The sequence below is a fragment of the Cervus canadensis genome, chromosome 8 (genome assembly GCF_019320065.1).
Source record: "Cervus canadensis isolate Bull #8, Minnesota chromosome 8, ASM1932006v1, whole genome shotgun sequence".
Taxonomy (NCBI): domain Eukaryota; kingdom Metazoa; phylum Chordata; class Mammalia; order Artiodactyla; family Cervidae; genus Cervus; species Cervus canadensis.
The window spans coordinates 28,896,644-28,923,822 of NC_057393.1; the positions used below are offsets into that span (position 1 = coordinate 28,896,644).

General features: G+C 48.5%; 3 protein-coding genes across 7 annotated transcripts in view; 1 reads left to right on the plus strand and 2 right to left on the minus strand.

Annotated features, from left to right (window-relative positions):
* On the plus strand, positions 1-1,196 carry MRPL43 (mitochondrial ribosomal protein L43). The gene is made up of 3 exons (XM_043475703.1): positions 1-193; positions 283-389; positions 505-1,196. The coding sequence occupies exons 1-3, from the start codon at positions 63-65 to the stop codon at positions 744-746; spliced, it is 480 nt and encodes a 159-aa protein (XP_043331638.1). The 5' UTR covers positions 1-62; the 3' UTR covers positions 747-1,196.
* Positions 1,197-1,985: 789 nt separating this feature from the next.
* Positions 1,986-15,789, minus strand: SEMA4G (semaphorin 4G). Of its 2 annotated transcripts, XM_043475692.1 has the most exons (17): positions 15,660-15,747; positions 14,865-14,932; positions 12,236-12,701; positions 11,992-12,140; positions 11,664-11,726; positions 8,598-8,696; positions 8,400-8,493; positions 8,139-8,252; positions 7,765-7,934; positions 7,511-7,680; positions 7,101-7,245; positions 6,776-6,998; positions 6,251-6,366; positions 5,932-6,107; positions 5,675-5,736; positions 3,230-4,287; positions 1,986-3,102 (listed from the first exon to the last, which is right to left on the minus strand). In XM_043475692.1, exons 3-16 carry the CDS (start codon positions 12,357-12,359, stop codon positions 3,458-3,460), a joined length of 2,535 nt encoding a protein of 844 aa, XP_043331627.1. In that variant the 5' UTR covers positions 12,360-12,701; positions 14,865-14,932; positions 15,660-15,747; the 3' UTR covers positions 1,986-3,102; positions 3,230-3,457. The 2 variants fall into 2 exon arrangements, with proteins under 2 accessions (XP_043331627.1, XP_043331628.1); XM_043475693.1 differs by lacking the exon at positions 14,865-14,932 and having other exon boundaries at positions 15,660-15,789.
* Positions 15,790-20,843: 5,054 nt separating this feature from the next.
* SLF2 (SMC5-SMC6 complex localization factor 2) overlaps positions 20,844-27,179 on the minus strand; it is a 41,509-nt gene continuing 35,173 nt past the window's right edge. For all 4 annotated transcript variants that reach the window (XM_043475705.1, XM_043475706.1, XM_043475708.1 and 1 more), the window contains 2 exons: positions 26,173-26,241; positions 20,844-24,120 (listed from right to left, as the gene is read on the minus strand). In XM_043475705.1, coding sequence (XP_043331640.1) covers positions 24,085-24,120; positions 26,173-26,241 — 105 coding nt within the window. In that variant the 3' untranslated portion in view covers positions 20,844-24,084. The remainder of the gene's footprint in view (positions 24,121-26,172; positions 26,242-27,179) is intronic.

Below are 27,179 nucleotides of genomic sequence, written 5' to 3' on the forward strand. Positions count from 1 at the left end.
GCCTCTTGTCTGTCCCGCCCCAACTCCGCGAGACCCGGCTTGACGACCGGAGAGCTGTGGCCATGACGGCCCGCGGGACCGCGAGCCGCTTCCTGACGAGCGTCCTGCACAACGGGCTGGGTCGCTACGTGCAGCAGCTGCAGCGCCTCAGCTTTAGCCTCAGCCGTGACGCGCCCTCGTCCCGCGGCGTCAGGTGAGCCAAGGAAGGGCGTGGGGTTGCGACTCCAGCCGCGGTCGCCCCGGGTCAGGGGTCACCTTGCTCACCCTTCTCGGGTCCCTCAGGGAGTTCGTGGAACGGGAGGTGGCCGACTTCGCCCGCCGGAATCCCGGGGTCGTCATATATGTGAACCCGCGGCCGTGCTGTGTGCCGAGAGTAGTGGCCGAATACCGTGAGTGGGGCCGGGCGAGGGCTGGAGAGCGGCGTCGGAGGGGGGCTCGGCCCGTTTGCCTGCCGCTCGTCTGACCCCTGCTCCGCTTCTGTTATTCCCATCTCCCTTCGACCAGTTAATGGAGCTGTGCGCGAGGAGAGCCTCAACTGCAAGTCGGTTGAGGAGATTGCCACGCTGGTGCAGAAGCTGGCCGACCAGTCGGGCTTGGACGTGATCCGCATCCGCAAGCCCTTCCACACGGACAGTCCTAGCATCCAGGGCCAGTGGCACCCCTTCACCAACAAGCCGACAGCACTGGGCGGGCTGCGCCCTCGAGAGGTCCAGAATCCTGCCCCGACCCAGCGGCCAGCACAATGAAGACCAACTTAATACCCAGAGTTTGGACTCTCACTCCAGCAGAGGTGGTTCCTGCTCCTGGTTTGCTTCACGGGAGACAGATGGAGTCCACCAGTGGGTACTTTTGCTTAGGATAAAGAAGAGCTGCCTGTCTCTTTTGATGTCCACCCTGAGGGGCAGGGACTGTGAGTCTCCTCATTCTTAGCCAGTTGGCATCCTGAAACCTGAGAATCTTCAGAGGTTTGACTGGGTCTTCATTTCTCAAATCCAAATCAATAATAGTGATCTCAAGTCACAGTGAAGGCTTTCAAGGCTGGCTTCTGAAGAATTCCTTTTGGCCTGTTTCTGTAGCCAGTGACCAAGAGAGTCTGCTGTGAGCCTGGCATTGGGCTAGGCCCTTTATATCTATGTGAATGTTTGTGTGCAGATTAGAAAACTGAAGTTAATAAATTTGCCAAGGTCACACTTGAAGTTTGCTTCAAAATATGTGCATTTTTAAACTGTAACACCATTTTTTGACTATCCTAAAACCAGAAGCAAAATGAATAATAACTCTTCAGGATGGTGTAGTATCAAAGGCCATATGATTAATCTAGGTTTAACCCTTGCAAAGAGTGATTCTCAGACCATCTGATTAATAGGCAGCATCTTCTAGACCTAGGGAGGGGAGGAGATGATGAGAAAAAGAGCCAGGAGGTAAAAACCTAGAAACTTTTGTATGAATTCTTGAATTGTCATTAATTTTATCATCCCCTTATCACCATGATCAGTAAATAGTGATCATTTTAAAAAGCTACTCTGTGCCTGTTCAGGACAATCAGGATGGAAGCTGAGGATCCCAACTTCTGCAAAATTAAAAAAAAAATAATTTTATTTTTGGCTGTGTCGGGTCCTCATTGCTGCACACTGGCTTTCTCTAGTTGTGCATAGCCTTATTGCAGTGGCTTCTCTTCTTGTGAAGCACAGACTCTAGGGCACGTGGGCTTCAGTAGTTGTGGCAAATAGCTCAGTAGTTGCATTCCCGGGCTCTAGAGCACAGGCTCAGTAGCCGCGACGCACGGGCTTAGTTGCTTATGGAATCTTCCTGGACCATGTCTTCTGCATTGGCAGCCGAATTGTTTACCACTGGGCCACCAGGGAAGCCCTGAAAATGGTTTATGGAAAGCAAACCCCACTCTGAAACATATTTATCATAAGCTTAGAAGCCTGTTTCCTGGTGATCAGGGGAAGACCAGCCTAGACCAAGCAGACCACTCATAGTAGCTGTGGGGAAAAGGGTATTTATTAACCAACAGTAGGGGGAGGAGCTGAGCCCAGCCTCCCCACTCTTGTCACATGCCTGTCCCGCCTACCTGCGTGGTGAGCGGGGGCATTTCTAAAGAAGTGTAGCCAGTTTACAATAAATACATTCATTATGGGGTAGAGGAAGGAGAGGTTGGGTGAAGGGCAGTAAAAATCCGTGGGATTCCACGTTCTCAGCTACAAAAATAACAGTCATCCTCACCCGAGGGAAATGGGGGAGTTCAGTCAGGTTTTGATTGTCCCATGTGGGCCTGGAGACTTCAGAGGCCCCTGGACCCTGAAAGTGCCCCGGTGAGGTAGGACAGGGGTGGGAGCCAAGCATCCAGACTCCCAACCTCTGCCCTTTGCATAGTTCCGAGAACGGGCATCAGTGCCAGGTGAGACATCAGATCTCTCCTCCCCCTGCTCTGATCTAGGGGCAGCAAATGCTTGGTCCCCATAAGGGAGGCTGGCTCATTGAGTGCAGTGTTGGTCACCCGTCCTAAGAAGTGTCTGCAAGGACAGCTAAATGGGAGACGGCTCTCCCTCTGAAATGTTCATGGACGAAATCCGACAGACACAGGTTCAGTGCAGCAAGGGGGGGCTCAGAAGGTGCATGTGAATGGAAATGTAAGCACATGTGCATGAGGAAGACCATGCCTGGAGCTGTCTCTGGCACTCCTGAGAGTGACCAAGGGGTAGGGAGGCTGACTCACAAGGGCTACACATTAGGGGAGAAGAGGGAAGGATACAATAGTCTTACCTTCCCAGGCTGGCCTGTTGCCAAGCTCTTGCCAAAGAGATCATCACATGGGGCTGGGACTACAGGAAAAGACTAGATAGGATGGGAGGTGGCAATTGAGAGGGTACCCAAAGTTCAGAAGAAGGGATGAAACGCAGGAATGCACCAGGAGGTGGGGGTGGGGGACCTGCAGCCCAGCTGATAGGTATTCTTCCACGTGTGCACGTGAATGCACGCAGGGCTCAGGTGGCTCTGGTGGCTGGCAGAAGTCTGGTTTGTTTCCAGGACCATCCAGCACATAGGGCCAGGCAGAGGGTGGTGACCTTGAGGCCACCTGGACCTGCAGAGCCCTGCCTGGGAGAAAGAGGAAGGGTGTAAGCAGGTGAATGGGGCAGGAAGATGGCATCCTCTCCTCCCAAGTGCTTAGGTTAAAAGGGAAGAGGAGTGGGGGCTGGGACTGCAGAGCCTGAGGGGCACTTACCTCTGAGGAGCACCGGTTGACCTGGGCTGCTCACAGATGGGTCTGTGGAGAGACTGAGAAGGGGGCTTTGGCTGGGCCTGACGCTGGCCAGCCCTACAGGGACATCATAAAGTTGGGATAAGGGCCTGGAGTTGCAGGGATGAGGGTAAGTTTTCCACTGGGGAGGCAGCGGCCCAGCCTGGTACAGGCAGGCTGGTTTGGAAAAGCATTTGTCCTGGGAGCCTGAGCTCAGACAGAGCTCTCATCCAGATGCTCTACGAGATGTGTGTGCTTCCTCTTCTCCAGGATGCGGCTGAGCTCCTCCGCGAAGGAGCAGGGCCCCGCCGGCACTCCATTGTTGCTCTGCCTCAGGAGCACGTAGCTGTTGCCATTCATCCTGCGCAGCCGGCTGGGCAGCGTCACCAGCCCATTGGTCAGTTCAGTTGGTGGTGGTGGGGGGGGCGGCGGCGGCGGGGCTGGGGTCCCCTCTCCGGGGATGATCTGGAGGCAGCCACCCTCCAGGCCCCCAGCCCCCTCCCCATCATCACCGTCGTCTTCCTCTCCAGGACACTGGCCTGAGACCGTCTGCAGCTGCACAGCAGAGCCCCCTGCCCGGCCAGCCCGACCCAGTGAGTATTTTCGATGGTGCCCTCGTCCACCTCCCCGAAGACAGGCCACGTAGAAGAGGGAGGAAGCCAGGATGAGGCAGAGGCCACCAAGTGCAGCAATGGCTAACACATACAGCAGCCGCACATCCGGAGCCAGCTGCGCCCCAGGCATGGCAGGGGCTTGTGGAGCAGGGGCTGGAGTGGCTGGCCGCACCGTGAGGCTGTAGGAGGCCAGCAGGGTGCGGAGGCCGTTCTCGTCAGCATAGCAGCCGTAGTGGCCGCTGTGCTCAGGCTGCGTGTCTGTTACCAGCAGCCCATCCACACCCACGCGGTAGCCATCCTGCCCATCGCTCAGGCCCATGCTCCCATTGAGCAGCCACAAGGCCCGGGCCAGGTTGGATGGCTGGTCACAGGGCAATAGGACATCATCGCCCCGGAGCACAGAACGGGTCTTCAGTGGTGGTGGTGGCCCTGGAGGGAGCAAGGGACAGGAGAATGTGGTCAGTTTATCCTGCTTATCCTGGGAGGGCACTGGAGATGGCAAGCCAGGTGGTTCACTGTTAGGTCCCCCGCACCAAGCACAGAATCTCGAATTACAGACTAAACCCTCTGTGCTCATGCTCCCACGCAAGGTTCAGTTGGCCATGTCAGTGGTTTCAGTTCCTGACATCTACTAGTGATTCCTCATCTCTGTCTCCAACAAAGAGTTTTCTACTGAGCGTAGACTTGACTTTCTTCTATGTGCTGTGCATCTCTTGGACATGTCACAGGAACTGAGGCCTAAAGCTCCCTCTTAGACTACACTGTATTTTTCTTGAATTGTCATCACCATGTATGGCACCACCAGCCATTTCCCAGAAACTTGAGTCTCCCTTGTCTCTCTCTCCCCTTCACCTTTGTATCTAACCCTCACTAAGATTCTGCTTCCAGAATCTTTCTCAAACCTTCACATCTCTCCTTCCCCAGCTGCTGGCCCTCACCTAATCCATTCTTTATGCAGCAGTGGGGTGACCTTTTTTTTTTTTTTAGTGGGGTGACCTTTTAAAAACACTAAGCTGATGATGCCATCCCCCTGCCTCAGCACAGTCCTGCCCATCTCTCCAGCCTCTTCTCTCGTTCAAACACCAAGCTTGCTCTTCCCTCTACTTGGGTGTTGTCCCCTTCCTCGTGCCCTGTATTAGCCAGGTTAACTTGGAGGAGAAAGCATAACAGTGAACAAAAGCACAGATTCCAGTCAGCCTGCTTGGGATTAGGCTCAAATTCTGACCCTACTGCTTAAGAGCTGATCAATTTTGGGTAGTTTACATATTCTCTCTGTTACTCAGAGAGATTGCCCCTCATGGAGATGGTAATAATGGCACCTTTCTCATAGGAATGCTCTGAGAACAAATAAAATGCGTGTGTTTGATCAGTGCTTGCCGCATGGTAAATCCTCGGTACATATTAGCTATGATTATTATGATTATTGCTCTTGCTTCAGATATCAGCTCAGTCATCTGATCTTCCTTGGGGAAGAACCTGTTATCTCTCAAACCCTTGTCATAGTTGTAATTATTTCTTTTGTATAAAAAAAAACAAAGAAAAGAATTGTAATTTATTGTGTGATCATTTAATTGCCTGCGCACATACTTGGCTGTAAGCTCCAGTAGTGAGGAGAAACTTCACACCTTGAATCTATTTTCTTATTTATAACTTTTCGTTTTGCAACAAATGTTTGTTGAATACTTACTCTGTGCTAGGTCATTCTCACTGAAAGCACAGAGTCATTCAGATATATATATGCACATACAAATGGCATCAAATGGTAAAGAGGACAGACTATGCTACGAGACCCACACATGGCCATGATGTCTCTTACCTGTGTCCCTGTTGCCCTCGCAGCCTCGGTTTCCTCTTTCCATGTCCTGTATGAGTGCTGTCCTGGAGACAGAGGATTGGGATTCAAGAACAAGGGGAACTGGGCTGTAGTCTGCCCAGTGGAAGGGTCAGTAAAGCTGTTACTAACCACTGGACCCTACTCCCCGCAGCTGGCAGGCCCTCCTTCACCCCTTCGGCCCTGATCCCCAGGGCAAATGGGACCCTCGAACCCCGCCCCCCAACCCCCATGCCTCTCACCTGCTACTCTGGGACCTGTTGGCTACGGTGGTGGTCACCATGCAGGCATGGGTGCTGGGGTCCCAGCCACAGTAGGGATCCCGGGCCAGGATGCAGTCATAGCAGGAGCGGTAGCGGGAGCAGCTGGACAGTGGTAGCTGGATGACGCCACTTGGGGCCCCCACGTAGAGGCTATGCTAGGAGTCAGAGAGGACAGCTGGTTGGCAGCACCTCACTCCCACTTACAGACACACACACACGCAGCCAGTGTCCAGCCTTCCACCTCCCTCTGTCTGCTCTGGCAAGACCAGAATATTGAGGGTCATGAGTCAGGGACTACCTGCATCGGAGAGATGACCAGGTTCTCCACAGACTGGGGCTCCTTGAACACCTGTGTCTCTTCAATAATGTGCATCCCAGAGCCCAGGACCACAGCCTTGTGGATCCAGCCATCAGCTGGTATGGGAATGGCAGAAGGTCAGACTCCAACAGTGGAATCTACTCTCAGCCCCCTGCAATAAATAGCCTAATGGGAACAGCTTGGAGTCCTGAGGTCAGGGACAAGGATTCAGCCAGTAGCAGTGGGTTCTCCCGAGATTGGAAACTCCAAGCTAGTCATGGCAAGAATTATTGGATTTAGAAGCATTAATGACCAGGGTCAAATGTCATTGTGGTTGGTGACAGGAGTCAGCAGTCACCAAGAGCTAGCGGTCCTTGGGGACCAGTAGTGAGTGTTCACTGAAGAATCAACATCAGTGGTCACCAGGGTTTTGTGATTGGGGTCATCCAGGGGACTGGACGTCAACAGGGATCAAGGACTCAGGCCAGCAGTCACCAAAGGGCTCAGGCCAGGGGTCAGAAGCACCTGTGCCCAGAAAGAGCAGGTCATAGGTGGGTCCGGCGGGTGTGCTGACAGGTGTCCCCGTGAGGTGTGTGTAGCGCACACTGCGCTTGAGCAGCAGGGGCCGTCCGCGTGCAGGCACCACAGGCCGAGCCATCAGTGGGTGTAACTTCACAAAGTCCAGGACCAGAGATGGCAAGTCCTGGGATGAGTTGTAGCCTCGGCTTCGCAATGAATCTGTAATGCACTGTGGTGGGGAATAGGGTGGTGAATCTTAGAACTCTACCACTGGCCCACCCTCCCCACAAGGTTAGACCTCCTCTCCATCTTAGGGGTCCTGTCTACTCACCGAGCCAGGCCGGGGCTCTGGCACCCCGCCCTCGTAGCGGCCCCAGCGCCGGACACCATCCTGGTATTCCATGTAGGGGCCTGCAAAGACAGCCTGCACCTCGGCCAGGTCATAGCGGCATATGGCTGACGCCTCCAGGGTCTTCCTAAGGATGGGATGGAGGGGAGAGGGCTGAGTCACACTGAAAGGAGCCTGCCTACCTGCCCAGCTTGGAGCCCACTGTTGCCCTGACCAATCCCAGCCCCAAGTCCACAAGCCCTCTCCTGAGTGGCAGCAGACCCCTGGATGTGCCTGAAGTTCTCCGTCTGTGGCTGGCTTCCCCCCAGGGGGTCCTATCTCATCTCCCCTGACCTCTGCTCCAGCCCCTACACTGTCCCCATCCCTCGCCTTCCCTCCGTCCCCGAACTGACCACTGTGTGGTCAGCGTGAAGGCCGCATAGAAGTGTGTGTGTGCTGAGGTATCAGCTTGCAGGCTGCAGACACTGCGCAGCGTCTCGTACTGTGGGATGTGGCAGATAAGGCGCGCCTTCAAGAAGGAGGTCCACTTCTTCTGCAGGATCTTCTTCCCTCCCAGGTCTCCCTGGGGAAGCAGGGGGCAGGGGGTCAATGGCCAGGGTCAGAGATTCACCCTCTACACCCTTGCCCTGACCTCAGTCCTCCTCACCTTGCACACGCGGGCCACACGGGCCACACGGTGACTGCTGCGGCTCTGAGCAAAGCTGCCTGCACCCTCCTCAGCAGCACGCTCCGTGAAGAAGTAGTAAACTTTGTCGTCGTCACCCACGGCACTGGCCTGGCTCTCCCGCACCAGGACGGAGAACACAAACTCAGCATCTGTGGGTCAGGTGGCTTCTGAGATAGATTGAGGATCTCCACCCACCGCCCCCACCCCCATTGCACTGCCCTTATTCAACCACACCCAGGAAGAGATAGGCTCACCTGGGGATTTGGGGATGGGATGATGGCCAACTGCCCAAGGGAGTACAGATGCAGAAACAGTCCCCTGCCCCCCACCACCCTGGGCCTCATCCTCCTAACCATTGAGCCAGTGCATTGGTGCCTCCTCCGTCCTCAGGGAGTGTGGATGCCGGCTCCGGCGGATGTCAGGGATGCTCCGGAATTCATACCGAGTGGCTGTGTAGAGGCCTCCATCTGAGGCACAAACATGTCCAGCGTGAGAGACACGTCACACACAAGACACAATACTACATGGGTGGCAAGTCCTAGCAATGAGATCCATGCCCCACAGACAGCATGCCTGTGGTTGAGGGGCCCATGTGGAGAGGAGAGCATGCTTACCAATGATGAGGCCAGTGAAGCCGCGGGCTGGGTCGTAAGGACACTTCTCCTTCCCCTCCTCGAAGCTGGTTGGCAAGGTGAAGGTCTCAGCATCCTGGGGGAGGAAGGGCCCAAAGTCAGTGATCCTGAGGACAGGCCGGGGTTTTCGCCAAAGGTCAGACGGGTCCAGGGTCAGGGAGCAGAGGCAAACACACTCACAATGGCTGCACAGAGAGGCTGGAAGGCGTGAGTCCCACATGCGTAGAGGTGGGTGGCGTTGAGCCGCTGCAGGAATCGCACGTGGTTGAAACACTCAGTCTGTGGGATAGACGAGGAAGGCTATGAGCCCTGGGCCTCCTTAGAGACCACTTCCATTAGGCCAGCTCTGTGGTCTGGCCCTTGCCACCACCCACAGGACAAACAATTCCTTCTAAGATCCTGGTGGGTGTTCTCACTGCTCAGGACACAGACTGTTCCCGGGAACTCACTGTCCTTTGGTCTCTCAGGGGCATGACTCCTCTTCCCTTGGCTAGCTCAGCTTACCTGACACACCTGGCTGGCTTCTCCTGCATCTTCTGCAGTTCCCTAGTCTGGGGGCTCCAGGGCTCTCACCACCTGAAGATGCTTCTCTCTTGCATCTTCTCAGCACCATCCGCCAGTCATGGAGCTCCCACACCCGCTTCAGGGTGGCATTACCAAACCTACCCCCCAGGTTCCAGCCATTGCTCCACCTGCTAGCCCACAGACATGTCGAACTCATGCTGTCAGAAATCAAGCTCGTCGCCTCCTCCGTCCTGTGCATCTTCTCTCTTAAACCTGTTCTTCCCGTCTTTCCCACCTCACTTCACCCATCCATCCTATTACTCAGTCCAGAAACCAGGCGTCATCTTTGCTGCTTCCCATTCCCTCACCCCCACATTCAGTCTATCTCCATGATTAAGTCTTTTTTTTTTCTTTTTTTTCCCATGATTAAGTCTTTTCCTACACGTCCCATGACTCGGTCCACTTCCCCTCCACTGCCCCCACCCTATTCCACATCATCACCGTCATCCCTTCCCTGGACAGCCACAGCGACCACCTGCCAGCTCCCGCACCTCTGTGCCTGTCTTTACAAAAGCTGTTTATTGAGTCAGTGAATGAGGAATACATGCACACAGTGTAAAATTCAAAAGGTACAAAGGGATATGTTGTAAACAGTCTCTTTTTTTATCCTGTTGCCTTCAAAGGAGACTGCTGTTACCATTGTCTGGATTTTCCTTTCAGAGAGATTCTACCAGTCAGCACCCTCTTGCAACCCACTTTCCGAGGCATATTTTAAAAATGTAAACCAGATCATGTCACTGCTGTATTTAAAACCCTTCTGTGACTCACCAGAGTCCTGAACATAGGGCCCCACATGCTCCTGGCCCTACATGACAGAGCCCTGCCCCTTCCTGTGGCCTCATTCACCCTCCTGCAGCCACAGAGGCCTTCTCTGCCCATCAAGTGCCCTAAGCTGATGCCCTCTTGACTTCTTTGCCTTGTTAATGATTCCTCCTCCTGCCTGTTACCCAGGGTTTGAGTCCATTCAGGCCTCTATGTCTTTACCCCACCCTCACCAGGTGCAGACTTTGGCATCCAGCCCTCCTCTCCACCAGCCTGCTCAGGCCTCCCTCCTCTGACCCATATGCCCCCCACCTTCGCACTACCTTTCTTGTCTCCAGACTCACTCTATTTTAATTCATTTAGTGCCTGAGACCAGATAAATATTCTTAAAATAGTGTTTCCCCAAGATGTTTCCATTAAAAAGGGGGAAGGAGGGAGGGGGAGTTCCGTGGTCAAATGAATAGAAAACCACAGGTAAAAGCTACCTTTACTGGGGACACCTCAAAGCCTTAAGGGTATCGCTGTGCATTGTAGGATTGAGCATGCAGCATTTTCCAGACTCATCTAACTATTAAACATCTCTTTTGAAAATTATTGCTTCTCAGAACATGCTTTGGGAAATGTTCTTCTAAAGTCAAAGAGTGGTCCGGGACCAGCAGTGTGTCAGCTTCATCTGGAAGCTCATTAGAATGGCAGAATCGCAGATCTTCTGAATTAGCACCTGCATTTATAATACACCCAGGTGATTTAAGTGCATGTTAAAGTTTGAAAGTCTCTAAAATATCAAATGGTGAGGGTACCACTGTCATAGAATAAAATCCAAACCCCCAGCTGGGTGTTAATAGCCCTCCATAAATTGGGCTCCATATGCTTCACCAGCTCCATTTCCCACCCATGTTACACTTAGAGGCATCCTTTGATGAAATCTCCTGGAGACGCCTTTAAGTGCCGCAGACCCACTAAATCAGAATCCCCCAGCTTGTGGGCCTTGGGGTATTTTTAAACAGCTCTCCAGGTTCTTCCCTGGCAGTCCAGTGGTTAAGACTTTGTGCTTCCACTGCAGGGGGTGCCATTTCGATCCCTGGTTGGGGAACTAAGATTCCGATGTGCCACACCATAAAAAAACAAAAACACTGTGTAAAAAGCTCTCCAGATGAATCTGTTACATAGCCAGACATAGGACCCCTGCAGACATTCTGTTCTTTAGCTAGAAAGGGCTGACACTTCACTAGAGAGTGTTAGTTGCTCAGTCGTGTCCATTGTCCAACTCTTTGTGACCCCATGGACTGTAGCCCACCAGGCTCCTCTGTCCATGGGATTTTCCAGGCAAGAGTACTGGAGTGGGTTGCCATGCCCTTCTCCAGGGGAATCTTCCTGACCCAGGGATTGAACCAAGGTCTCCCACATTGAGGACAGACACTCTACTGTCTGAGCCACCAAGGAAGCCGGACACTTCACTAATACCTACAGAAAAGTGGGTACTTGAGCTATTCCTTGACCAAAGCCTCATTTTTTTTTCATTGAAAGTGGAGGATAACACCATTTCCTAGGATTATTTTATTTATTTATTTATTTTTTCTTTTCTAGGATTATTTTAGAATGAAATTAGATAATAGCTAAGTCAGCACTTACTAGAGATTACCTATTGTTATCATGATTATTATTTGGGAGCCCCGAGGAGATTAAGATAATATCCAAAACCACGCTAGTAGGTCACCAGATGTTTGCATTACAAGTATTGCTCCCAGGCCTGCCACTCCAGCGGCACTCACAGTGTCCGTTGTGGTTGCTGCAACTGACTGACCGATCTGTACCTCTCCATCTGTACCTATCCATCTGTACCTCTGTGTCCCCACCAACCATGAAAGCCCCCACTGAAGAGAAAGAGGAAAGGGGTTGGGAACCGGGTTGATCACATACCTGGTTGTTTTTCCCTTTTTGATGACATTTGCTTTGCATCTCTGGGGAGGCCTCCCAGTGAATCTGGAGGGGGTGGTAAAGGGAATAGGCTGAGGCATCGAACCCAATCCCTTTGCCTTTCCCCATTACCTGTGGACAAGGTGATAGGACCCCAGGGTGAGGTAAGTGTCAGAAGGAGAATTGGATGTAAAGGAGACCTGGGCCAGGAAAGGCAGTGCTGTCTGACCAGGGGGTTACGGAAGACTGACAGGGTTTCCGGGAAGTTGAGGTCCTAAGATGCTGAATGAAGCTGGATACCCTCTGGGTGGTCTAGGCTCCAGGGGCTGACCTCTTTGTGAGTCCCGTCTCCTATGTCGTGCGCATTGAGAGAGAACAGGGCACCTCGGGCTCCCACCAGCAGCCTTGCGGAGGCCTCTTCCAGCAGCAGTGTTGAGTAGTTCTGGGCTTGGCCCTTGAAGTGCCGGGTCCCAGAGAGCTCTGGGGAGAGCAGGATCTGTGAGTCCAGCCCTGGGACTGCCCCCCGACCTTCAGCCCCTGGCTCCTGCTGCCTTTCAAGGTTGGGGATGTCAAACCTTCGTAGGGGATGGTCATCCGCGGGGTGGCATCTAGTTCTCTGGATGGTCTCCGCAGTGAGGGTCCAGGGACTGCAGTTGCTGTGAGGAAGCTCAGGAGGAGGGGCCAGAGCCTCCCCCACATCTTCCTGGGGAGGCTCAGACCAACAAGACCCCCAAAGGGAGCCAGGGCCAGAGGCTGGGGGATGATGGGAAGAACAGTCACAGGGATTAAGGTCCAGGGAGGTTGCTCACAAGGTCAGAGGTCATGGGGCCAGGGAGGGTCCTGGAATTGGGAAGACATGGAATCACATGATTGTGCGGCCATGGAATCCCAGGTAAGAGGTCAAGAAGAGGGGTGGATTCCAGGCTGCCTCTCGGCATCAGTTACAAACTCCATGGTGGGGTCACACAGGGGTTGTAGGTCACTGGTGGGGTCACCCTGCCCCAACAGCAGGGCTAGTTCTGGTTCACTGAGGTCTGTTTTCTGAAGAAAAGAAAAAACAAACAGAAAAAAAGTCCTTTCATCTGTGTGTAGATGGAAAGTAGATAGCATTCCCCTCTGAGTTCAGGTGGTATCAAAGGGAGGAGGCCCAGCATCTACAAAACTCCCACAAGAGGAATGAACCCCATCATTCTGTCCTTGCTGTTCAGATGCAGGAAGCTGGGTGGAGCTTGCCCGCTTTACAAGACCCTAGACTCCCTTCAACCCAAATCTCAGGTGACAGCCCTTCTGTAACCCAGTCAGAAGCTCAGCTAGGCCTCCATCTTGGTAGAGCCCAGGTTCTCAGGAAGAAGCCTTCTCCCAGCAGTGAGACCCAACTCGGGCAGTAGCTGCCCCTCCGCCTGCGGGGGTGCCTTCTGCAGGAAAGCCTGGGCAGAGATGCTTAATGGGCCTTTGTTTAGTTTGTCCTGTTTTCCCTTTGTTTTTTCTTTTCCCTGGCCTGAAAGCTCCCTCTGGAATTTCTCTTTAATTAGATATTTCTCCTCCTCAGCATTCCTCGCCAAGGGGGTGAACATCTCTGCCCTGCCCAAGCGAGTCTGTACTGTACCCTCTGGCTAAGCATCCACACGTGCCCCTACCTGCAAACAGGCACTCACAGGCACCAAGATGGGTATCTGCCCCCTCTCCCCTCCGCCCCCCTCAGCCGTGCAGTTGTCATACCAGTGCAGGAAGCTCAAGTGTGCAAGGTCACTCAGCTGAGACATGAGCAACATGGAAAAGGGGAACGACAGGATCCCTGAGATGGTGGCCACCTCCCTTGGTACATCTTGGAGACTGTTACCACACCTGGACCCTCCCCCATGGCAACCAGCTGGGGATGGGGTTGGGATAGGTGGCAGGTCTGATCTGACCCTTGAACTTCAGGCCTGATCTCTGAAGTTCCTTGGCTGGGCTAGGTGTGGAGAAAACCTGACTTATCCAATCTTACCCAATCTCATGAGACAAAGCCAGAGGGGCCACTGGCCTCTCCCTTTCCTTCCAGGTCAAATATTAACTAGGTGGCCTTGAAGAGAGGGGAGGGACTGGGAATTGGCCAGAAAGAGAACAGGAATTTGGAGGGTTTTTTCAAGAGGTTAAGGTCACTACTGTTCTGGAGCAGAGCCCAAAAATGGAGAATGGAGTATGAGGAGACTGAAGAGGCTCCCTGGACCACAGGAGGGGCATCAGATCCTGGTCTGGGGGCTGGGGCAGCAAGAGGCCCCAGGCAAACTGCCCAGGCCCCATCTCTCACTGTGGAGGCACACCTGTTTACCTTTGGGGCCTCCTATTTGCTTAGAGCAGAAGTGGAGCAGGGGGGGGGGAGCCCTAAGGCTAGGAGGGATCAGTCTCTAGGATTGGGCAAGAGGAATACACCCCAGGTCAGAGGAACCACTCAGAGTGTGGTACCTGGCACACCGACAGAGGTTTAAACGAGTCACATATGTCCAGAGGAGGGAGATGTGCATGCACGTAGATACACACACACACATACATATTCATAGGAGGGCTATGAGCACACGTACACATGAAGAGTCAGGCACACACATTCACAGCAAGGTCTGCACACATATGTTCACCTAAAGGGCCTGCCACCTGTCTTTACATATTTACATGTAAAGTTGTATTCACATGCCCATTCAATTAGCAAGGCACCCAGTCTCAGGGGTTAACAAGGAGGGTTATATACCCACACATATATGGAAAACTGTACACCTATTCACAGGAGGGTCCTGCACCTGTAGGGACACACACACAATCCCACTGATACATGGGTCAGGCACCATCATGTCCACAAAAGGATCAACTACATTTGTATGCACACAGTCCTCAAACACACAATGACATCTACGCAGAGACAAGTGTATGTACACACAGGGGTCCAGTTCTCACGGCAGGTTTGGAGGCTACCAGTATCCACTGGGGGTGAGATGCAGAGCAGAACCCTGCCTCCCTTCCCCGAAGTCCTAATTCTAAGGCCAGAATCCAAGTTTGTGTTTGTGTGTGTGTGTAAAGAGGAGGGAAGTTTCTGATCTCAGATGCTCAAATAGGATGCATGCATGGGTCAAGGCCAGTCTGGCAAGGGAGGGAGGGGCTACATAACCCAGGCAGGAGGAGGCCCCTTGATTTAGCAAAGTAAAGATGCAATGGAATAGGAACTTAACCCACCTCTACTCCCATGTCTACTGCAGTTCTAGATATGGAATTTGGGCCGGAGCGCTCAGCCTGCATTTAACCTGTTGGGCAGGAGGGTGGGGCTACATGGGGCGGGGGGACAGGCGGAGCTGCCACCCCCTTCCCCCAGTGACCACAAGGCTTCAGGGTCTCCAGTTCACATCCCACACACCATCTCCGGTTCCAAAGCTTGCGATCCTCCCCCAGGGCCGGCCCCCTGAACTCTGACCACCTTCCCGCTGTTAGATCTTGGGGCGGAGGGAACTGAGGAGGGTAGCCACCAGGATCAATGTAGGATAGGCAGGCTGTCGACCTTCATCCCAGATGTCCACCTGCCTAGTGTAGGCGGTATCCGTCTCTGCCCAGTACGATGGCGGTCTCTCCTGGCCTGAGAGCCCCTCCCCCGCTACCCTCTCCTTCCTTCATCCTGGACAGTCCGCGGTTCTCTCCTCTCTTCTGATCTAACCTCAGTCTCTACTGCTGCAGCTCGAGGACGAGTTCTCCTTCGATCCCGCCAGACGCCAGGAGACGTGACCCAGATCCCGGGGAACACTGTTCATCACGCGGGCCCCCGCCCCACTCCAGATCCCGATTCTGCGGTGGCAGGTCTGCGACCAGCGCCGCCCGAGGCCTGGCCCGCGCCCGTCTCCAGCTTTTATGCGGGACCAGGGTACTTGGCGGTGAGAAAGGCCTGGCCAAGCCTGGAAGGTTTAACAGACGGAAGGCCTGGCCTGGCCCCCGCCCCCCGGCGCAGGCCTTGCCGCTGCCCGCACTCCACGCCTGTCTCACCTTTGCTAGCAGATCCCCGGCCATGCAGACGGCGATGCGCGGCTCCGCGGCCCCACAGCACCAGCTGCGGGAGGAAGGGGCCGCGGCCGGAGGCGGGGCGGGTGGAGGCGGAGCCGGGGGTGGGGCAGGGGCCTGGAAGGCGGGGCCAGGGAGGCGGGGCGCGCGGAAAGGCGCTCCCTGCTTTCGCGCCCCCACCCTATACTATAGGTCAAGGCTCACACAGTGCCCTCGGGCTTCTGGCATGCCCCGCCCCCTAGGGCAGGGCTCCCTGGTGGTGGCTTCATCACCCTGCGCGCTCTGTAAGGACTTATCCCACCTTCCTACCCCTCAGACCTAGGACCCCTTGGACTTGCTTTCTCCGGGGGATGTGCACACCTGTCCTCTGGCCGACTTAACTCTCCGAAGACCCTCTGGCCAGTCCTCTAATGCGGAGCTCACTTTTTGCACTCCTGCCACCTGCTTCTGCTCTCTGCTTAGGGCGGAGGGCCAGAGTAGGTGGACACCAAGTGTTGGGGCAGCTCTCAACCCAGATGAGGGTCTTGATTTCTAACTCAAGTGTCTCCAGCCGCCTGCTCTTTCAGCTTGAGGCCTGAGGGGGTCAGGCTTCAAGGGATGAATAAAAATTTGACCGGGAGTGCATACAAAAAAATGCTGTTTTTCTGATTAAAGAAGCCACAAACATTTGCACTTGTCCACTCAGACCAACTCTTAGATGTAACTGGGGTCTACCTCCTCAGGGACTGGGTCACTCAGACACCTGCGTTCCCTTCCAGTTCATGTTGAATATCATTCTTATTCCAGATCTTACAGTGAGCTCCTCCTAGGTGAGCAAATATCCCTCCCTTTCTAGGCTTGATCACCTTACCCAGCAGTAATCTAAGAAGCCTCCTAAGAATCAACTCTCCAGCTCCTTAATCAACTAGGGTAGTCCTCCCATGCACCCTGGCCCCGCAATTTTCCCTCAACTCGGGTCATGCTTCCTTCCCAACACCTATTAAAATCTCCCTTTAGGGTTTAAAATCAAATCAGACCTGAGCTCTAGCCACAACCTGGTCTGATCCTCCCTCTCTCATTCATGACAGTATTGATATGGTCTAAGAATAAGACCAAAATGATGAGAGCCACAGGGTCATAGGTAACTGAGCCTCACATGTGCCTAGGAATCTGAGCTCTGGAGGAGCAGGGAGTGGGGGGATAGACAGATGAGCACTGGCCTAAGAGAGGGTCAACAAGATTGAGGTAGCTGTCATTATTTAACTGAAGGGACCCTGGAAAAGACATGTCATCGCTTTTCTCAGAATTCCCCAAAGCTCAGTTTGGCACTTCATCACATACAGTCTGTAGTTTGTGCGGCTGTGAGACTACATACCGCTAGACAGCAGGGCCCACGTCCCACTTCCACCACCCCCAGCACTCCGTAAATAGGATGTGTGTGTATGTGGAAGGGGAGGCAGCTGGAAAGAAATGTTTACATGCAAGTGTACATAGGGAATTCCCTGGCAGCCCAGTGGGTAGGACTTTGCACTTCTACTGCGGGGGGCAGATTCAATCCCCAGTCGAGGAATTAAGATTCTGTAAGCCTCGTGGTGCAGCCAAAAATTAAAGTGTACACAAACTTTTACAAAGAGTGTCCAACTTAATATTTTTCGTTGTAGTTTCATTCCACCCTGATGGATTATCAGGCCTATTTATTAGATGGGAAAACAGGCTCTAAGGCATTAAGTGACTTGCCTTGAAATCAGGACTGGAAAACCCTGAGAAGAGGGAAGCAGGGTAGAGAACTGTCTGAGCAAAGGTAGAGAAGAGAGAAGCAGGGTAAACCTAAAGAACTGTCTGAGCAAAGGCAGAAATATGCAAGTTTGTGCACAGATGAGTGTTGGGGGAGTGGGCAGAAGGGAAGGGGCATGAAAGACAAAAGTGAGTTTGATTTGATAAGACGGTTGCTAGTAGGAAACAGAAGGGAAAAGTCAGCAAGTAATTCAGAAAAGAACACAGAAAAAAATCCTGAAAGAGCTGATGGATTGAGTAAGTGCAAGCTGGGAAGACCAGGAGACACATGGCTATGAAAGGTAAATCTGCAGTCCTTGTGGGAAAGTGGGCTGGGGGATGGTAGAGGGAGGGCCGGAAGACTATCACCTCATGGTAAAGACAGGAGAGAAATTAAAGTGCAGGGGCCCAGGTGGCTAAGGGACACAGCTTCTCATGCTCACATAGAACTCAGTGCTGACTTAGGTACCTCATGAGGTGGTAAGTAGGCCAAAATAGTTTGGTGGTCAGTTCAGCATTTAACTCACCTAAACTCTATGAGGCAAGCCTTTCTCCTCTAAGGTGCTCTGATGGCTGACTCAGAATCTTACACATTTTCAAATAAACAGAATGTATAAATCACAATGCTGAATTCTAGCATGGCACTGGCTAAACTGTAGCTGGGCAGTTACTTCACCATCTCTGATAATATAGATTCAGACCAATTCCATCTCTCTCTGCTGTCCTCCCACTTCAATTTCTGAACTTAATGTGTGACAAGAGTTAACTTTCTATAGGAAGCCCTTTTGATTGATAATATTCTTCTCAGCAAATCAAGTTGATAAAATATGAATGAGGGGATAGTGACAATGGGAGAGACAAGAAATCAAACCAAGACACTAACCTCAACTTAAGACATAAATCTGAATCTGGGGACACAGGAGTCATTTTTGCACAGATTATTACTTACCCTTAAAAGTCACTACCCTGGCAGCTTCATAGCTTCCGAGGGTGGCTGAGAGGACCCCACTTGAAAACATTCTAGTGTACTTCACACAGAACACAAATGTGGGTCTTGTTGCTGGGTTATTCTCCCCAATTTGGCTGTAAAAAAGTGGCAGAGGCCAGTGCTGGTTGTCTTTAGCCACCTAAGGACACCTAAGGACACCTAAGCCACCAGTGTTTGGCTCCAGGATTTGCACAGACCAAGATACTCACTGTAGCAGGGATCCTTGGTGAAGGGGATAGGTATGAAATCCTGAAACTTGAGCACAGGTTCCCTGAGATAAGAGAACTCTGCCCTAGTCAAGTTGTCCTGCTTCTCTGTTCACTGTGGCAGCACTTCTGTTCCTGTTTTGCCGTCTCCACCTCTAGTTTGCCCAGCATTCTCCCTTTAGGTGGCATGACCTTTATTTTGTATGTGCACACAGCTCTGGTGCTTCTTCAGTAGGCACTATCACCAGTGTAACAACGATGTAGTCTCACTATTCCACTGCCTCAGGAGCCTGTTTTGCCTGTTGCTTTTCCTCCCAGCCAGTCATCTTGAGAGTCAAACCCAAAGCTGGGCCTTCTGGTTTGCCCTCTCTTGACTCCAGCCCGGGGAATGGTTAGCAAGGAAAAGGGAGTATCAGGACATGTCCACATAGGATGGAAAATCACCCACCACCCTGTCCTCAGCTTTAGCATGCTGAGTTTGGGGAGGGAGGGGGCGGAAATCACAATTTTTTGCCAACAGGGACAAAGCAGGACAGAGTAGCTTCTGGAATTCCCTGTATCAGAATAAACACATACACTGTAATTTTAAGAGATATGGTTTGCTCAGATGACAGTGAACCCCAAAGTACCAAGATTAATTTTAATCTTCATCTCAGAAAAGCTTCAGATTAAAGCTAAATAATATTTATTTAAGTTCTTGCTATATGCTAGACACTTGGCTAAGCACTTTTCACTCCACTAGCTTACTTAGCTCTCACTAATCCTGAGGTACACACTAACAGATGAAGAAACGCAAGCTCAGAAAAGACAAGTAACTTGCCAAAGATCACATGGCTGATACTGTGAATCTGGGATCTGAGGTCAGGACTAAGGGCAAGGTCAAGGCGCTTATCTTGGACAAGGCTGTGCTGCCTGCCTCCCAGTTAAGTACCTGAGGCACTGTCTGTTTTTGCCTAGGCTGTGGCTCTGAATATGCCAGGAGGGGGAGAAAAGGGCTCACAGGTGGTCAGTTCAGTTCAGTCGCTCAGTCATGTCCAACTCTTTGCAACCCCATGGACTGCGGCATACCAGGCTTCCCTGTCCATCAACAACTCCCAGAGCTTACTCAAACTCGTGTCCAGTGAGTTGGTGATGCCAAACAATCTCACCCTTTGTCGTCCCCTTCTCCTGCCTTCAATCTTTCCCAGCATCAGGGTCTTTTCCAATGAGTCAGTTCTTCACATCAGGTGGCCAAAGGATTGGGAGTTTCAGCTTCAGCATCAGTCTTTCCAATGAATATTCAGGACTGATTTCCTTTAGGATCGATTGGTTTGACAGGTGGTCAGTTTCCTCTTAATTAGCCCATCAGAAGAGAGAAGGAAATGGCATGGTTCTGGAACCCGAGGCCTCTGGCAACCATGCCTAGTCCTTCTATGAGCTGAGGAGAACAGTTTCTCCTGTGAGGTCGGCTCAATCTATGTCTCCCTTCGGCTGGCATGAAAAAAATGAAAGTTGCTCAGTCGTGTCTTGAGTCTTTGCGACCCCATGGACTAGACAGTCCATGGAACTCTCCAGACCAGGATACTGGAGTGGGTAGCCTTTCCCTTCTCCAGGGGATCTTCCTAACCCAGGGATCAAACCCAGGCATCCTGAATTGCAGGCGGATTCTTTACTAGCTGAGCCACAAGGGAAGCCCTCAGCTGTCATATCCAGAGCTGCATCTGCCTGACAGGTTGGAAGTGGTTCTAAGCTCTGCCTCTACTCTGTATGGCTTCCCCTTTCTTTGTCCTCAGCTCCAGAAAAAGGAAGCCAGGCCAAAGGTATTCTTTTCCAGTCCTCTTTGCCTAATAAAGGAAAATACCTTCACCTGGATTTCAGAAGGTAAGATTCATGAGCTACCTGTTTGTGTTGTTCACCACTGAATCTTAAAAGCAGTGCCTGACATGCAGTAGCAGTACAGCTGTTGAATGCTTGTCCTGAATGAGGTGACGTAATAAAGAGATTACCACATTCCCAATGGCAGAGTATACAGCAAATTATTAACTGGGTATGTAACAGTCAACTGTGTACAACTATGGCTCGACATGGTTCCTTTCCAGAAACAGGAAATATCAAACTGAAAAAGTGAAGAATCCAATCCAAGAGGAAGAAATAGGTTTAAAAACTAGGTGGGCCAAGGGAAGAAACAGGATGTTCCAGATACTCAACCATCCCCACTCCCAAACAAATATTACCAAACATGTGTTCAAACTGGGAAAAAGCCATTTTAATAGCAGACACATACATTCATAGGACGTTAAGCAAGACGTAGTATAAAATTTGTTTAAAAAAGAAAAAAAAAAACAGGAAGAAAAAGGAAATCTGCAATTACTTGTAAACTTCCTAAAAGCTGGTGGATTACCTGGCTCACAGGACTGCCCAGGGAAAACAAATGCACAGATAATGAGGTGCACCAACACTGTTAATGAGTAAGAAATAACCGCAGATCACACGCTACATGCCCAAGCCACCTGTACTCCAACGTGCCTCCTAAAGAGACAAACCAGAGCGGTCCTCCTCTACTTCTCCAACTCAGTCACTCGCTAATGGGTCACCTCTTCAATTTTTATTTTTTAAATGTCAAAATTACTCTTGGTTTAAAGACTCCACACATTATTACTGGCCCATCCCCACCAACTATACTTATTTTGACAGAAATAAATATGCAAATACTCCAACTGAGCCTGGATGACAACATGCCATTTTCTTCTACGTCTGGGGAGATTTTTGTGAAGTCAAAAGCAAGCTATTACTTGTACTTAAAAATAAAATGCCAGCCTTCTAAAAGGTGACAAAGGCACCACTGCCATCAGGAGACAAACAGAAAATGTACAAATGTTACTTTACTGCTACATAGATGCATTTTGTGCATGGAAAGCCTCTTCACTTAACATGATATAACCAACAGAATTATAGTTTAGGATAACAAGAAGAGCAGTTTAGATAAGGCAAACAGTTACACACAAAAGCATAAACACTTGCAAGTACCTTAATTTTCAGCTTGCAATAAGGGCAATAAGTTTGACATACAGATCCAGAAAATTAGACAAGGTGATTTTTGACACAGTAATATTGCCAAACACACCACCACTCAGTGCAAGCTTTGTTTGCCAAGTCCAAAAAGTGACCTGACATTCTCTGTGCAACGAACATATTCCCCCCCACTACCATCCCATTCACAGGGCAACAGCAGCAGGAGGGAGACAAAGCATGGGGACTCAGAGGGTGAAGGATAATACTTGATTTGGGAGAAAAACCATGGGCTACTTGTGCTAAAGAGACTCACAAAAATTTTTGAGCCCCCAGTGAAAATACTGTTGGAATATGACCTGGAGACTAAGGATATCTACCAAGTCATATATGTAGCGGTTCAAATTGATGTTTGGTCATTTATTTTAAAGGGACAGATGATGAACTTTTTTCCAATGGAGAGAGACAATTAAAAATAGAGACTTTTCTTATTGGAACTCCTAAATAAAATCTATCAAAGTGGTTTTAAATTTGATGAGCAGTTATCTGTTGAAACTGCAATACAAAAGGGTCACTTAAAAAAAAAAACCTGAATAACCCACTCGTTCCCCCTTTCAATGTACACGATTAGAAAATATTTACACACTGTAATTACAAGCAATATAAGCAGTATTTTATACTTTGAGATATTGTACACTTTACACAATGCAAAATGAGAAAAATATGAACACTTATAAAATTACACACAAATAATGTATATCTACAAAATATTAAATTACAGAGAGTGAAAGCCCCCACTGTTGGGCAGATAGATGCCAGAGTTTCAAGCTTCTGTCAATATAACTCTTTGTATCTATCTCATTAACCATAAGTGGCATTTTCTAACAATACCCTTGAGAGGTAGTATCAAGATAATAATATTCTTACCAGTAAACGCAACACAGAATAAAACTTTTGTTGGTCTGACTCCTGAAGCCTCATTCAGTCAGGGTTCTTAGGGACTAGATTAACTTAAGTCTTCCCTATAAAATCTCTAACTGCTCAATGTTTGACATGGGCTCAAAAGTTACTCTTTTAAATGAAAATTTAAGATAAAATGCTTTTTACTGCTAAGCCTCAATTAGAGGTAGAAAGCTATTTTTCAAAATTTATTTTCTCCCCTCTCAAACTATAAACATCAAGTCCAAATCCCTTTCCCTTCATACTTTTCCCACAACTGGAGGCAGCAGAGTGCTCAGGAGAGCAGTGTCATCCAAGTCAATATTGAAAGAAAGAAAAACAAAGCTGGCATCATCTTTCAAGAAACCAACCCTCCTAAAGGGACACTCAGTCAACAAAAGAATTCTTCAGTTAGCTAGTAAGAGTCTATTACTACCGAAGGCTTCAAAGGGCCCTGGGCTAAGACCAGCATGTGCATTTCTCCTAACCCTCCACCAATGAAACCAAAGGATGGCTTTCCAGTGTTTAAGAATTTAGAGCAGCTGTGGTTTTCAAGTGCAACAAATTTAAAATATAAGCACACACACGCACACACATACATACATACACACGCGTGCGTAGTGTACCAAAGAATAAATGTTATTCAGGTCTCTGCTAAGGTTATATACTCATGAAAGTAAAGTTTTTGGAAACCTGTTCATACCTTTAGCTTTTACAATAGACTTCTGTAATATGGCTACGAAGGGCCAGAATTCTAAGATTTAGCCAAGATGCTAAGATTTTACCAGTATTAAAAAATATATAAATGCATGTAAAATAAATCCAAAACAAACAGCATATGTATGTTTTGGAATAAAAACAAAGCCACTATTTTATAGCTTAAACTCTTCCCCTTAAGGGGATCTGACAATGTACCAAACTTCTGCTTCTCAACTGTTTGTTTAAATGTATTTTAAAAACCCGACAGATTTATAATCTTGAATAGTGAAGAAAAATGCATGGATTGAAACACCCCAGTGGTTTTACAGGAGTAACAGAAAAGATTTATCCTTTCAATTATTAAACTCAGTTCTAAGCTTTCCCTTTGAGTCATAAAATAACTAAAAAGAAAATTAAATCAAACTGGAACTTGATCTTGGTTTCCAGGTCCAGCTTTTCAAGTTGGTCCAAGCCCTTTCTTACATACTTCCTGTGATTATCCAAGTGCTGCAAATACAATCCAAAAAAAAAGATAACAGGCTTACAATTTAACAAGAGTAAAAAGGGGAAGGTTAGATATGCAACTGTCAGCTGCTTCTACCTCTCCCCTCTTAAGGAATTCTTCTCTTTTAAAAGGCCAGTTGCTTTAATTAATCAGATTATATTTCATATCTGCTTCAGAAATGGCAATTTCTTCATTACCAGCTTCATTCTAGATATTCAAGTAGCACATCTGCTGCACATTTTCTTAGATTTCCATTGGATTCTGTAGCATTCCTTTAGGAAAGGCTCTTATTGAATTTCTCTTGGTTCATAATTTTTTTTGCTGCAACTCCTGTTAAGAATCTGGTACCCAAAAGTCATGAAGTTGCCCCTAGAAAAGGGAAGGGAAGAAAAAAAAACAGGATAAAGGAAAATCAGATTACAAATTAATCCTTATAAAACCGCTAATCAGCAGACAATGGGCTTTGATAATGAAATTAATAAAATGTTGACATAGTACATTTCTCTGATAATTTATCATAATCTGATTCAAGTTTCACATTTTATAGTCTAACAATTTAAACTAAGTATAAATTAGTACAAGATGTTTTCGTCAGCAACACACACAGGTGGAGGGATGTATTTAAAAAGATTAATGAAAACATTAAGCTGATTAACAAAGTTTTGGTATTAAATTCTTTTCTATTTTAATGCTACATCAGCAAAAAAGGCTGGCCTAAAAGAAGTCTATGGAGATTAGTAACTAAAACAAGAACAACAAAACATTAACATAATATTTCTCAAAGACTTCTGTGTTCCTGTTACTTTCACACAATCCCATTTAGTAATGTAGTTGGTCTGTAAATAAACAGGATGGTAAACTCAATAGCAAGTGTTTAAATAATGCCTTTCTTATGGAAAGTCTCCTTAGATGTAATACCAAAACCCCAAGTGACAAAAGGAAAAAAAAAACTGGACTTCATCATAATGAAAAACTTCTGTTCTTTGAATAACATCATCAAAACAATGAAAGACAACACAGAAAATGGGAGGAAATATTGGCAAATTATGTACCTAATGGGGGAATTTGTATTTAGAACATATGGAGAATTCTCAGTTAAAAAATGGACAAAGAATCTGAATAGAGACTTCTTCAAAGAAAATGTATGAATGGCCAACACACACATAAAAAGATGTTCAACATCATTAGTTATTGGGGAAATGCAAATTAAAATCACAATGACATTCCTCATCCAACTCCCTACATCTATATTTGAAAAACAGATAATAACAAATGTTGGCAAGAATGTAGAAAAACTGGAAGCCTCATACATTCTGGTGGGAATGTAACAGAGTGCAACCACTCTACCTAATACACAAATGTTCATGGAAGCATTATTCACAACAGCCAGGAAGTGGAAACAATTCGTAATAAGCAGATATATAAAAGTAGATATATAAATCTACTAATAAGTAGATATATAAAATGTGATATATGCATATAGTGGAGTATTATTTGGCAATACAAAGGACATACAACATGCCAAACATGTATTAACATTACGTTATGTAAAAGAAGCCAGTCATAAAAGACTACATCATATATGATTCCATTTGTATGAAATATAAACAATAGGCAAATACACTTAGAAAGTGGATTAGTGGTAGCCTAGGGTTTATGGGGAGTGGGGATGGGCGTGTAGGTGCTTGGGGAATGAGGAGTGACTGCTAATGGGTATGAGTGTCACTTTTTGGAGTGACAGAAATGTTCTAAAGTTAAACTGTGGTGATGATTGAACAACCGTGCATATACTAAAAAATACTGTACACTTTAATTGGGTGAAATGTATGACATGTGAATTTTATCTCAATAAAGATATTAAGAAATATTCCACATGAAATAAGCCCCATTGGATGCAATGTAACATTTTAAAATAGGGTCAACCACCTTTGAAAATAAATGAATGAATGTAAGAACAAAAATTTAAAAAACATATATAAAGGACTATATTGGAATTTTCAGTTTATCATAAGATATCTAGAAGTACTTTGTCATGCTTTTTTAGAACAGTATGAAGAAATAATATTATCAAACCAGTCAATCCTAAAGGAAATCAATCAACTCTGAATATTCTTTGGAAGGACTGATGCTGAAGCCGAAGCTCCAATACTCTGGCCACCTGATGCAAAGAGCCAACTCACTGGAAAAGAACCAGATGCTGGGAAAGACTGAAGGCAGGAGGAGAAGGGGACAACAGAGGATGAGATGGTTGGATGGCATCACCGACTAAATGGACATAAGTTTGAGCAAACTCTGGGAGATGGTGATGGACAGGGAAGCCTGGCGTGCCGCAGTTCATGGGGTTGCAAAGAGTCAGACACGACTGAGTGACTGAACAACAACAAACTGAGAACAAATAAAAACTGTTTAATAAAATGACACCTGAGTAGGCCGACAGTTCTGGATTATTTCCTGCCATTTTCCATGTATCCTGGCAACCAAGTCTTTTACCTTAAAAATACAAAGGGGAAAAGAGATCAGATCAAAACAATTTAAGACTTGACACAAAAGACCTGATAATTGTGACAGACCCACCCCCAACAACTCAATGTAGTTTCTGTCAAGAAAGAATAAACTCCTCAACTTCTAGAGGGGTTTTCAAGTCACAGTGATTAACTAAGACCTTTCTTCATCATCATGTCTAAGATATTGAATGCTTAGGACTCCATTTTCCCATTAGTTAACTAAAGATCATCCAAAAACCATGTTTTCTGCCTTCAAGACACCTATTTTCAACTCGCTGGCTTCTGAACACCCAACAGGAAAGCTAAGAGTGGGCTTCCCACTCTTACAGGACCCAAGGCTTTGGCTGTTCCTTGCCTTTCAAGTTCTATTTGACTCAAGGTCACAAAAGAGGGTTGTTATTTGCTCCTTTTCACATTATCACGAGATCCAAAACTGCGTGTTAAGTCTCTCTAGGATTCTGCAAAGTATAGATGACTTGTGAACAATGTGGGGGTTAGTGGTGCCAAGCCCCTGCACCATAGAAAACCCTGCTGCTATCTCTGCCTCAAAAACAAAGAAAGTGATAAATGACTCACTCAAGAGCAGGAAGCTGAGATAGTTTGGATAGAATCTGTGTTGCTGAAAGGTAGACTGCACAATGAATCCTCTTTATATATAAATACCTGACGCATTCCTACATTTGGAGCTTTAGTCAAGTCTTTGTATGAAACTCAAACTTTCCTACCACACTAGAGGATTCTCAATTAGTTCTTGGACATAACTGCCTGACAAAATGTTTCTATGTATTTACGTATGTCTATTCTGGGCTGTGCTGTGCAGCATGTGGGACCTCAGTTTTCTGACAAGGGATTGACCTCGTTCCCCTGAAGTGGAAATGTGGAATCTTAACCACTGGACTGCCAGGGAAGTCCCAACAAAATATC

Bases quoted from the DNA above. Each gene is read 5' to 3' on its own strand.
- MRPL43 (XM_043475703.1), top strand. From the start codon at position 63: ATGACGGCCCGCGGGACCGCGAGCCGCTTCCTGACGAGCGTCCTGCAC. The intron at 194-282 runs GTGAGCCAAGGA...CGGGTCCCTCAG, and splicing joins CCCTCGTCCCGCGGCGTCAG to GGAGTTCGTGGAACGGGAGG. The intron at 390-504 runs GTGAGTGGGGCC...CCCTTCGACCAG, and splicing joins GAGAGTAGTGGCCGAATACC to TTAATGGAGCTGTGCGCGAG.
- SEMA4G (XM_043475693.1), bottom strand. From the start codon at position 12,359: ATGTGGGGGAGGCTCTGGCCCCTCCTCCTGAGCTTCCTCACAGCAACT. The intron at 7,246-7,510 runs GTCAGTTCGGGG...TCCCATCCTTAG, and splicing joins TTCACGCTGACCACACAGTG to GAAGACCCTGGAGGCGTCAG. The intron at 5,737-5,931 runs GTGAGAGGCATG...CTCTGTCTCCAG, and splicing joins AACAGGTCCCAGAGTAGCAG to GACAGCACTCATACAGGACA.